Genomic DNA, 12,938 nt, shown 5'->3' with positions numbered 1-12,938 from the left:
GGTTTTTTATGTTGTTTTTACCCCGTTTTGTTCTTATATATTTAATGGGTTATGGATCCATCTGCTATCTGCTATCAGTTTCTGTTTTTTTTTACATCTAATTAAATTAAAAGCCAACTAATTCATCCCAGTTGGGTTTATGACTCGTGTCATGTATTTTTCTTTCTTTTTTAAATGCACATGCGACAACTCACTACCACAAAATTGATAAATACAAACGGAAATACCGAGAGAATATTTTCGTTGGTAAATTGCCGATGGATTTTACCAACGGCAATATTCCCTCGATATTTACTGACAGAATTACAGTGGAAAAAAAATTAAAACAAAGCAAAAAAAAAAAACAATGACGTGTCATTTTTACCAAAGGAATTACCGATGAAATTTATTCGGTCGGTAAATTCATTGGTAAACTGTTAACATTGTTCATCATGTCAACAAAAAATTCCGTCGGTATTTTCCAGAGAGCTCTGGAACTGTTCACTTTCCAATTGTACTGTTAATTACTGTTCTTTACAGACGGAATTATCAACGGATTGAAAAGTCATCGATGATATTTGGCGGTTTCTGAAAATTTTAAATTTGAAAATTTAAACTAAATATTACAGACATAATCACCGATGGAATGATTAAAAATATTAATATTTAATTATCCATCAGTAAAATGCCCAATAAAAAGCCTAGAATCCCTAATTTCACAATAGACGGGGCTCCTTTCTTCTTCTTCTTCCCTTTATGTAAAAAACATCAATATCCATTTCTTTCTCTTATCTTCTCTCCTCAACTCCCTCTCTTCTCTCTATTCTCAGGTATGTATTTTTTTCCTTTCTTTTTTTTTTTCAAAGTTTTTTTAATTAATATACTTTACAAATTTTTATTTTTTTCTCTTCTTAACTTCACTTGCAACCACATTAAGGTAAGATTTTTCTTTTTTCTTTTTTCTTTTCGTGTTTTTTTCACTATATTTGTTTTTTTATTTTATTTTTTCTTGTTTTTGTTCTCAATAATTGTTTGAATATTGTTGTAGAATTTGTTTTTCATATGATTTTCTTCTTCTTTTTCCAAGCGTTTTGAGTATTATAGAGTGTTGATTTATATTAATTTAATTATTTTATAATTTTGTAAAATTGATTTTTTAAAATATTTTTAAATAATTACCGATGGAATGACATACGGTATTTTACGAGGGAAATACCGATGGAATGAAGCGGATAATTTTTTTGTGCGCCTTTTCCGTCAGTAAATCCATCGGTAATAATATTTTTTTTAATTACCAACAGACTTACCGATGGATAAAAAATCACTGATGAAAGATTCACCGATAGAGCATTTTCATCGGTGATTTCGCTAGTAAATTAACTACCAACAGAATAATAGTACAAATACTGACAGAAAATTCTGTTGGTAAATCTAAAAATTGTGATAGAGACTGAACATTATTTTTTATGCAGAAAAATATTGTTGCCCCGCGGAGAAGTGCAAGTACCAAGGCTAGGCAATATACAATTAAATAAAATAATAAAATAATACATTTCTCAATTTTAATTAAATAGAATAAAGTATTCTCTACATTGAGGGACATAGGCCAGACAATATACAATAAAATATGTCACAACACAAAGCAAAACGACGAGTTCAAAGAAAATCCATACAGAAAATATATGAGAATCAATTGATATTAAAATCATGTCACTCGATAATTGAACATGAAAATATAAGAAAATATCATATATTATAAAGAGAATTTTTTTTTTTTGCATTAACGAGATATAATTTTAAAGGTATAGTCTTACAATTGATATTAATTATGATTGTAATAGTATTTTTTAAATAAATTTTTATTTTTAAATTTTTTTCCCTGTACAATTAAGCCTTTTTAAACATCCAATTACATGCAATTTTCAAACATAGCTAATAATTAATGTAATAAAGAAGAACGCACCACCTGACCCCACAAACATGTAATTTTCAAATATGTTTATTGTAAGTGTTTATTATTATTATTATTAATATATTGGAGGTGACAAGGAATGCAGTACACCACGTTACCCTCTATAATTCTATAATTAATTATTTAATTTTTGTTTTCTATTGGAACTATACCTGCACAATGCCTGTATATATAACTCTCTCACCTCATAAAAGGTTTGTTTTTTTTATGGTCTCAGATTCGAGATCTGTAATTGCTCATATGATAGCTATTAAAAATTTAAATGGTCGTTAACTTTAGAATTTATAAGATTAGTCAAGGTACGGGCAATCTAATCTGAACACCTACTTTAAACTAAAAAAAAAAAAGTATGGCCTTACAATTCCTTTTAGTAGGTGATACAATTATTGATATTAATAATTGTATTATTGTGAAAATATAATGTTTTTAAATTACCAACATTTCATCAAATAATACAATAAAAAACGAATTTAATTTTTTAATATTTTAGGGTTCATCAAAATATATAATTTATCAACAAAACTATAATAATAACATAATCCACTAAAATCTAAATTTATCAAATTAATCAGCAGATATTTATATTAATCAAATTTCATTACCATAATATCTTATCAATAATTTCAGCGTCTCCAGCGCGTGTGCTTAATTAAGATTATCGTGGATGAACTAGCTTTTTCTTAAGAGAAAATATTAAAAATACTAAAAACATATATTCTAAAGTGTATTAAGAGAAGACGACGAGATAAATGTGAAAGAATGGACATTACCATCGGTTCAATTAACATGTGCATGCGTATGGGCGGCAAGACGTGGAAATGGCCACCCTCGAGAGTTTAATAAGATGCTGACGAAAGAGGAATCTAAGCATTTTTATATTTTTAACAATTCCGTCAATTGGAATGGTGGTTGTTTTGGCAATTTTGCTTTGGTCATCAGACATCACGGGTTGTTTACATGTTTTCCGTGCCTTTAAATTTGGAATTGTTGGCAAATAGATGAGCCAGATCGAGCTTCCAAGAAAGTTGCTGGGTATTCTAGTTCCTGTGTAGAGGCAGAGATGACTGAGTTGCTATATTTCAAGCAAACATGGCAAGAAATCCGTCCAAAAATAGGGTTAAACTACTTTATTTTCTTTCTTATTTTTCTGTCCTTCATTCTCTTCTTGTTTAAGCTCACTAGAAGTCGCAAACTCAATTTACCTCCATCCCCCCCAAAGCTGCCTGTAATCGGCAACATTCACCATTTCGGCACACTGCCGCATCGTTCTTTACAGGCTCTCTCGGAAAAATATGGCCCTTTAATGCTTTTGCACACGGGGCATGTTCCAACTCTCATCGTTTCATCTGCCGAGGCAGCTAGTGAAATTATGAAGACCCATGATATTGTTTTCGCAAACCGACCCCAAACCACAGCTGCGAGCATCTTTTTTCATGGCTGTGTAGATGTTGGTTTTGCTCCTTTTGGTGAGTACTGGAGAAAAGTCAGGAAGATTAGTGTTCAAGAACTTTTGGGCCCGAAAACGGTGCAATCATTTCACCACGTAAGAGAAGAAGAAGCTGCAGGCTTGATTGATAAAATTCGTTTTGCTTGTCATAGTGGGACTTCTGTTAATCTAAGTGAGATGCTGATCTCTGTCTCAAACAATATCGTTTCCAGATGTGTACTTGGTCGGAAGGCTGACAAGGAAGGCGGCAACAGCAAGTTCGGAGAGTTGACGAGGACAGTTATGGTTCAATTGACAGCTTTTAGTTTTGGGGATTTATTCCCTTACTTGGGATGGATGGACACTCTCACAGGCTTGATCTCACGGTTGAAAGCAACTTCGAGGACATTAGATTCCCTTCTTGATCAGGTGATTGAAGAGCATAGGAGTTTGGAAAGTGATGGTAACAGGTGTGCTCAGACTGATTTTCTGCAAGCTCTCCTCCAACTTCAGAAGAATGGCAAGCTTGATGTGCAGCTCACACGAGACAATATCATAGCAGTTGTTTTGGTATCTCTCACTACCTCTCGTAGCAAAATTAAGATTTCATGTCTTTGTTGTTTTCGTTTTCTAAATTTCCTTGAGCATCAACCTTTCCATTTTGAAAAATCTCAGGACATGTTTGTGGGAGGAACTGATACAAGCTCAACAATGATGGAATGGGCGATTGCAGAGCTTGTAAGGAATCAAACTATCATGAGGAAAGCCCAAGAAGAGGTCAGGAGAATAGTAGGGAAGAAATCGAAGGTAGAAGCAAATGATATAGAAGAGATGGGATATTTGAAATGTATCATCAAAGAGACTCTCAGGCTTCATCCCCCCGCCCCTCTGCTGGTTCCTAGAGAAACATCAGCAAGTGTTGAATTGGGAGGCTACTTCATTCCTCCCAAGACAAGAGTTATTGTGAACGCATTTGCCATTCAAAGGGACCCTAGCTTCTGGGACAGACCTGATGAGTTTCTCCCAGAAAGGTTTGAGAACAACCCAGTTGATTTCAAAGGCCAGGACTTTCAGTTCATCCCATTTGGTAGCGGGAGAAGGGGTTGCCCTGGGGCCCTATTTGGGGTCACAGCAGTTGAATTTATGATTGCCAATCTCCTATATTGGTTCGACTGGAGGTTGCCTGATGGCGCAACTCCAGAGGAATTGGACATGAGTGAGATCTGTGGAATGACTGCTTACAAGAAGATCCCTCTTCTTCTTGTACCTTCATTATACTCGCCCTGAGCAATCCAGAGATCATGCTTTTCCTGTCATGGCTTAAAGAAGCTCTGGTTCTCATCTTCCTAAATTAGAAATAAAAAGAAACGAAAAAAACCCTTTATGTAACTCGAAAGTTAAAACAATGAAAAAGTAAACCTCTTCTTGGTTTCTTTTTCTTTTTAATTAATATGGTTGCATGGTTAGCTTTCTTGTACCTAACTAATCTCACGGTTATTAAATTAAGTAAATCTCTAATGGTCTTTAAATTTATAAGCTCTAGCAAATCTAAAATTTAACTAGTTAAGATCTCTTCTTGGTTTCTTGATATTGCTGGCCGTGTGAAAAAATTACTAATCTAGTTGCAGCAATGGCTATACTGCCAGATTTGCAACAAAACACGGCAAGATTTACGCAAAGCAAAGCGCTCCCTTCTTTTCTTTTCCTTCTTCTTCCCTCGTGCTTTCTACTTCTCATGTACAACCGAAGCTGCCAGTAATTTGCAACTTTCACCAACCAGGCTAACTCCCCCCATCTTTTTCTCCAGGCAGTCTTGAAAAAGTATGGCCATTTAATGCTCTTGCATCTGGAGCATACTCCGACTCTAGCGGTTTTCTCTGCGGTGATGGCTAGAGAAATGATTAAGAACCATGATGTTTCTTTCTCAAACCGACCCAAAACAAAAGCTGAGACCAATACCGTTTTGATTAGGGAAAAAAAGGGCTCGTACTGTATGGGAGGCAGTTAAAAAAAGGTAAGGTGATTGGAAAGGCAGTAATAATTATTTTTTAAAGCATTTTTATTTAAAAATATATTAAAATAATATTTTTTATTTTTTTTAAAATGACTTTTAATATATATATATATATATATATATATATATATATATATATATATACAACAAGAATTTAAAACAAAAAATTATATTAAAAAACAAACCATTTCAAATACGTTACCAAATTGCCTCTAAAATTGCAACTAGTGTACTTATCCAGAGGGGATTTTTAAATTTTTATTCAATATTGAAGAATATAATTGGACTAATTTACACGTCAGTTGAAACTAAATTTCTTTTTCCGATAATGTACAAAGTGTATATCATTTTCATCGATTTCATGCTTTCAAAATAATAATAATAATTGGTACTGAATGTATCTTCTCTGAGAGTCAGGGTTAGGGATAAGAGATTTCATGCTTTGAGGATGATTTGGGCACAATGAGAGGATTTCTCAAAGCAGTTATAAATTCAATGCAGATAACAAATAATACAAGAACCCGAGCATCTCGATTTGTCTTTGTTTCATTGCCTAAAATCTAACTCATGTCGAACTCTTCTATCTCTGTATTTCATGCACCGGTGCTTTGTACATAACACAAATTGCATATAAAGACTCCGACAAATTCCTGGATATGCAACTTGAGTGCGGATCTGATTCACCTTTGTGGGGTAATACTCATCTATTCTCGCTTATCCTCCTCAAGATCTTCAACAAGAGCATTCCTTTCCAGCTTATTAGCAATATCACCGGTCGTCAATGATATACCCTCCTCGTCAAGGTCCTCCCCCTCTGAATATGCATATCTGCAGGAGCAAGCCCGATTAGCAGCAGCATGTTAGATATCTATTTCTTTATGAGAAGAAGCAACATATTAATATGATTAGATTTTACTATTTCAGTTCAAATGACAAAAATACAGGCAATGCATAACAGTAAACATCCTAGTAAAAAATCCAAGAAAGGGGAAAAAAAATGCTTGCTGGTAATTTATTTATTTATTTTTTGGGGGGCGCATAGGATTTCTGCTATTTTGATTTCTATAACACAGAATTATCAACATATTTTAGTGCAGGAGTCTTAGTTTTATTTTCCAAAAGGAGAAATACTGCCCATGATTACCTCTTGAAGCCAGAACTTCCCAAAAATTAGATAGGAGTACTATCCTGGCATGGTATCTCAAGCAACAGAAGACTTACCTAGTTGTTGAATTCATCTTCTGTCCAGGTCTATGAAAATCACAAGGCTTCCAAAGACTCAATCTAATCATTGAATTCATCTTCTGTCTATATTTATGAAAATTAAGAGCCTTCTACCACCCATAAAATACATGAATCTAACTTTAGTCTTCTTTATTATGAAAACTGTATAAATGGAGAGATAAAGTGAGAAAGAAGAAAAAAAAAATTAAAGAAAAAAAGGGCAAGAAGCATGCAGAGATTTAACATTCACTGGAGAACAACAAAAAAAAAGTTTTATTTCTTCTGGGCATAGGATTTCCACTATTTCAGTTTCTATACCACAGAATAACCAACAGATTTTAGTGTAGGAGACAGTACTATCGTTTTCCAAAAGGAGAACATACTGCCCATGATAGCCTCTTGAAGCCAGAACTTACCTCCAGAACTTAGATAACAGAACATGGCATCTCATGCAATAGCAGACTCACTGTAAACTTTCGGTCTAGATTTATTAAAATTAAAGGCGTCCACAGACTCACTCTAATTATTGAATTCATCTTCTGTCTAGATTTTTGAGAATTATGAGCCTTCCACAGTTCCACCACCCATAAAATACATAAATCTTACTTTAGACTTCTTTGTTATGAAAAAACAGTATAAATGGAGTGATTAAGTAAGCAAGAAGTAAAAAATGAAAAACAATATTGCATTGAGTATGCAGAGTTTAACAGTTACCAGATAACAACAAAAACAAATATCAGACTTAGCATCAACTTGCCAGAATGATATGCTTATGAATTATTACAACTCCAATCTACAAAAATACCAGTTTCAAGTTCATGAAGCAGCATGGATTCAAATTCAGAATGATAGTAGCAATACCAATATCCCTAACAACATGAAAAAGACCAAGGCCCTGCTTGAATTGCAAAAGGCCAAATGAGCCCATGTATTCACAACATCAAGTCCCAAAAGTAGAAAACAACAAAAGTGAAGGTGATGTCAAAGCAAGTACCTTGTTGGGTTACGTGAAGGAGCCCAGAGCACACATATCACCACCAAGAGTGAGTATGCTAGCAAGGTCCAGAAAGCAGGGATGATCCAAGCAACTTGCCACAGCTCACTTAGTGGATCAGTAGCATTGAAGTATAGCTGAGCAAACATAGGCCAGAGGAGAATGAGTATTCTTTAATAAATACATTAGTGAATAATAAAATTATCATATTTCATCTTCTGGTGAAGACCAGCAAAGGGATAATTTAGTGGGTAGAACAAGAAAATAAACATTACCTCAAAACCAATCCAGGCAATGGAGAGAAGTACAGACACTGCGAGGGCATTGGTAAACTTCCGGTACAGTTCTAACTTAGCCATGTTTCTCCTCATCTTCATCCACAAAACGAAGGAAAAAAGTAGAGAAAGAAAGAATCATTTCAAAAGTGCAATAAGAAGGTACTAACGATAGCAATTCAAGGGCAGAAAGACAGCACCCCCAGACCATTTTCCACAGAAAGACAGCCAAGATGTGCATGCACCCATCCAAATACACGAATTCATAGGTTTATATTTTTTAACGGCACATCATCAGTGGATACATGCATAGTTTATAAATCTGGAAGGAGAGGTAGAAGAAGATAATCACCTGAAGCTTCTCTAAAGTTTTTGACAGCGATGAGAAAATCCAGAGAATAAAGCAGGAATCCAGGAAAACAACTGGAAGCACCACAAACACCTTTGTTTTCTTGGAAAAGTCATTGATGTTTCCCAGATGTTCAATGAGCTCAAGCGCCTCAGAAGCAATAAAATATACCAAACCAAGAAGAAGCACTTTTGATGTTATGCCACCAAGGGTTGGCCTAACCACACCAAAACCCATTGAGACAACCAAAAGAAGAAGGCGGGATAGAGTCTTCTTCACAGTGGTAAAGGTGACAGCCCACAACGTGATACCCATTGGTCTCAATCCAGTCGAGTTAAAATTGGCATATTCAAAATACCAAACAGCCATCTCGCACATTCCAAGAGCAATAACAGCCGTAATGTGGTAATGCAAGTGTATAATATCCTTCCAAAATTGAACAAACCTTAAGAACCATGCTAGTCCTAGCACAAGATAGGCTAAAGACATAATTCCAAAGAATGTCATCAAAGGAGTCATCTTTCCGGGCAAATAACCATTTGGGTTCTTCCACACAGTCCTCCCGTTGATCACTGTCCCCTTCAATTCCGGATTACAAAACATAAAATAAAGGTAATACATTCCATTACTGTTTATCTCGATTTCATCAGCTTCCAATTTGGCTTCTTCATTTGTTCCTGCAAAGTCCGTCTTAATAACACGCGGCCAGTTAGGATTACCCAAATTTTTCTGGAAAATCACCTCCCCTAACTTGCAAGAACCCGTCTCCGCAAGAGTATGATTACAACATATAGCACTAGTCTTCAAAAACGCCCCTCCGATCCTCTCCCTATCTTTCACATCAAGTATGATTGCTTCAACAACTCCAGTACTCGGCTGCATATCCTCTTGCCGACTAGCTGACTCTTTCGTCCTCCTAAACGTCACCCCTTCAAACCTAAAAATATTAAGCTAAATCTTTAGCTCAATATTCGTCGTTCCATCATGTGGGACCCACAGTTACTGAAATCTGAACAATTCTCAATGACATCAAGAAATCACAAAAAATAAACCCATTCTACCCTATGATCCTAAAAATTAGCCACAATAATAATTAAATCTAGAAATTTAAGAAAACCCCAGAAAGAAAAGCACAAAACTGAGTAAAAAAAAAGTGCAATTAACAAGTGAATAAAAGGAAATCCACTCAACAAGAAAATTAAAAAGAAAAAAAGAAAAAAAAAACCTGATGAAGGATTTTCCTGATTGGGAGCTAGCAGAGGAATCATGATGACGAGAAGCTTTAGAAGCATAAAGACCCTCGCTACCACCATGAAAAAAGAAGGCATTGGACTTCGTAGTAAAAGCTTCGTTTCTGTACTCATGAATCGATCCCTTCACTTGTGTTGTGATCATGCACAAGAAGAGCAGTAAGCTTATCCGAAACCCTTTACCACATGCTTTAGCACCCCGAAATTCTCCACGTTCCATCTCTGAATTTTTTTTTCCTTGGAAGGAACCACTCTGATGGTGCTGTTCTGATTGGTAAAGATGCTACCAACAGTCGACTAGCAACGAGACCAGTTACAACGTTGTTGATAATGACACTGGACCTGAAAAGGTCCAGAAGTTTGTTTTCTATGTGAGCTGGGCTTACTTAGGCTTTGCCTTCAATTCTCACTCACAAGTTACTATATGACACAACTATAAACCAATGTTGATCCAAAAATTGACTTGGGTTTAGATTTCATTTCAAATTAAATTATGTTTTCATGAAAGTGATATTGTTTTAGTTAAAAAAATCAGGCTCGAGTCACTGTTTTTATGTGAGTTAACCCAATTAATCCATAATTCATGTGTCGAGTCGAGTGAAACTCTAAAAAATCTAAACCAAGTATTATAATTATGCTCCTGTATCATTATAAAATTCCACTCTACTCTCCTTTTCCTTATTAAAACAAAATAACTTGATTGATTTTTGATACATGCAGGTAGATATTTAGATAATATTTGATATGCTGGATGATATTGATTGGACTGGATAAGATTAGATTAATAACTGTTTTATCTTATGTTTGGTGTGTATTGAACTAGACTTTATAATTTATTTTATTTTGTGTTTAGTAAACACGAGATATAACATGACCGATTTAGGGTCTGGACCAGTCCGAATTTAAAAAAGAATAGAGAAAGAATTAACATGTCCTGATTTGGAACAATGGTCAATTCAATTTATGACCTAAATCTTGCCCTGGATCGACCTTTTAGTTGGATTTTAAAATTATAGTAATAACTGTTTTTGTCCTCACATCGATTCGGATCAATTCAGATTAACCATTATACAGAAAATTAGATCAACTTATCTTATTTTTCTTCACTGGAACAACCTTAAACATGAAGAAAACCAATTTTTATATTGTCCTCCACCAAATAACTTCATAAAATAAACTATTATATCTATTTTATGTTTATTTAACATTCCAAACACTATTTTATTTTTATTTTAAAAAAAAATTACAAGAAAGAAAGTGTTTTTTTTTTTGCTGATGATACAGCTAACACACGCCATCACCTCTTGATTGTGCTTGTAGTCTGACGAATCCCATAGATTAATGGATACGTCCACAGCTGAAGCACAACAAGCATACCAAAAACTAGAGATGCTCATGAACAAATGTTTCACACACACACACACACACACACACACACACCAATCTCTATCATATAGCTTTTCCTTTGAGACTTCACGTTTTGCTAACATCATATTAATCCACTATATATGTCATATATGCTCCTTTTTCTAATGTAAATTGACCATAATTTCTACCTAATTCTCTTCCTTCTTGATCACTCCTCCATGCTTCTTTTCCCATGTTGCTAAAATAAAGCCAACTCATATATTTTCAATCAATTTTTTTTTCTGATTTTTCGAGTTTAATTAACTTTTGAAGTTTTTTTTTTCTCACCCCAAGCCAGAAGGTTACTTTGCTATGTGTTTTAGTTGTTTATTATCTAATTATGATGCTCGAGTAGGTTTTCTTTTAAAAAAAATATTTTATTTTAATCTTTTTTTTGCCGTGTTTGTTTTTTAGCGATTCTCTTATATTGATTTTATTTTAAATAAGATTCTACATTTAATAAAATTATTACTGGTGTTTGTTTTTTAGCGATTCTCTTATATTGATTTTATTTTAAATAAGATTCTACATTTAATAAAATTATTACTGGTTGAAAAATTATTAGATAAACCAATTCATCACTTAAGATCATGTATCAAGACAATAAAAATTTAAACATTATTATATTTATTTATATCATGTATTATTGATTATCTTATTTTATTATTACTATACGTAAAAAGATTTATAGTCTAAATATTACGCATTAAATTAATGATTTGAACTAATTTAATAATACAGGAAGGTTTAATTGGTTGGCATGCGATCTTTGCTTGTGAACGAGATATTCATCTAATAAATTATATTATGGTTTTGCTAGTTTTATTTTTATATATTAAAATAAAAGGACGATTGATTGAGTCATGTTTTTCATGCTGATAATTTTTGTCCTAGTCGTGATCATTTAGTAATGTAATAATTTCTATTTTTTTAAAATATCTTTTATTTTTTATTTAATTATTAAATTGTATTTTTTTAAGTATTTTTAAATAATTTTAATGTGTTAATATTAAAAGTAAAAAAATCTAAAAAAATAATTATTTTAATATATTTTTGATTGAAAATTACTTAACAATCACCCTACATTGTATTACTAGGGGTGTTCACGGTCCGGTCCGGTTCAATTTTAATCAAAATATGTCATATATGCTCCTTTTTCTGATGAAAATTGAGACTACTAACCAGAATTTCTACCTAATTCTCCTCCTTCTTGATCACTCCTCCATGCTTCTTTATTCCCATGTTGCTAAAATAAAGCCAAGTCATATATTTTCAATCAATTTTTTTCATAGTTTCCCGAGTTTAATTGACTTTTCAAGTTTTTTTTTCCGCCCCAAGCTAGAAGGTTGCTTTGCTATGTATTTTAGTTGTTAATTATTTGGTTTTGATATTTGAGTAGGTTTTTTTAAAAATATTTTTTTTTAATTTTTTTTACCGTGTTTGTTTTTATTTTGTTTTTAATTTTTTTTTACCGTGTTTGTTTTCTAGCGATTCTCTTATATTGATTTTATTTTAAATAAGATTCTACATTTGATAAAATTATTACTGGTTGAAAAATTATTAGATGAACCAATTCATCACTTAAGATCATGTATCAAAACAATAAAATTTTAAACATTATTATGTTTATTTATATCATGTATTATTGATTATCTTATTTCATTATTATAATACGCAAGAGATTCATAATCTAAATATCACGCATTAAATTAACGATTTGAACTAATTTAATAATACGGGAAGGTTTAATTGGTTGGCATGCGATCTTTCACTTATCATTATGTATCAAAACAATAAAAATTTAAACATTATTATATTTATTTATATCATGTATTATTGATTATCTTATTTCATTATTATTATACGTAAAAAGATTTATAGTCTAAATATCACGCATTAAATTAATGATTTGAACTAATTTAATAATACAGGAAGGTTTAATTGGTTGGCATGCGATCTTTGCTTGTGAACGAGATATTCATCTAATAAATTATATTATGGTTTTGCTAGTTTTATTTTTATATATTAAAATAAAAGGATGATTGATT

At 32.9% G+C, this 12,938-nt stretch overlaps 2 protein-coding genes across 3 annotated transcripts; one reads left to right on the top strand and one right to left on the bottom strand.

Annotated features, from left to right (window-relative positions):
* Nucleotides 1-2,867: 2,867 nt before the first annotated feature.
* Nucleotides 2,868-4,827, top strand: LOC133677064 (cytochrome P450 71A1-like). Its single transcript, XM_062098904.1, has 2 exons — nt 2,868-3,947; nt 4,053-4,827. Exons 1-2 carry the CDS (start codon nt 3,012-3,014, stop codon nt 4,662-4,664), a joined length of 1,548 nt encoding a protein of 515 aa, XP_061954888.1. The 5' UTR covers nt 2,868-3,011; the 3' UTR covers nt 4,665-4,827.
* A 983-nt stretch (nt 4,828-5,810) lies between these two features.
* LOC133677333 (uncharacterized) lies at nt 5,811-9,846 on the bottom strand. Of its 2 annotated transcripts, none has more exons than XM_062099308.1 (5): nt 9,459-9,846; nt 8,237-9,170; nt 7,885-7,980; nt 7,610-7,746; nt 5,811-6,219 (listed from the first exon to the last, which is right to left on the bottom strand). In XM_062099308.1, exons 1-5 carry the CDS (start codon nt 9,701-9,703, stop codon nt 6,096-6,098), a joined length of 1,536 nt encoding a protein of 511 aa, XP_061955292.1. In that variant the 5' UTR covers nt 9,704-9,846; the 3' UTR covers nt 5,811-6,095. The 2 variants fall into 2 exon arrangements, with proteins under 2 accessions (XP_061955292.1, XP_061955294.1); XM_062099310.1 differs by having other exon boundaries at nt 8,237-9,242; nt 9,459-9,598.
* Between the last annotated feature and the right edge of the window lie 3,092 nt (nt 9,847-12,938).

This window comes from Populus nigra, chromosome 17 (genome assembly GCF_951802175.1).
Source record: "Populus nigra chromosome 17, ddPopNigr1.1, whole genome shotgun sequence".
NCBI lineage: Eukaryota > Viridiplantae > Streptophyta > Magnoliopsida > Malpighiales > Salicaceae > Populus > Populus nigra.
This window is presented reverse-complemented; position numbering and strand designations above follow the sequence as displayed.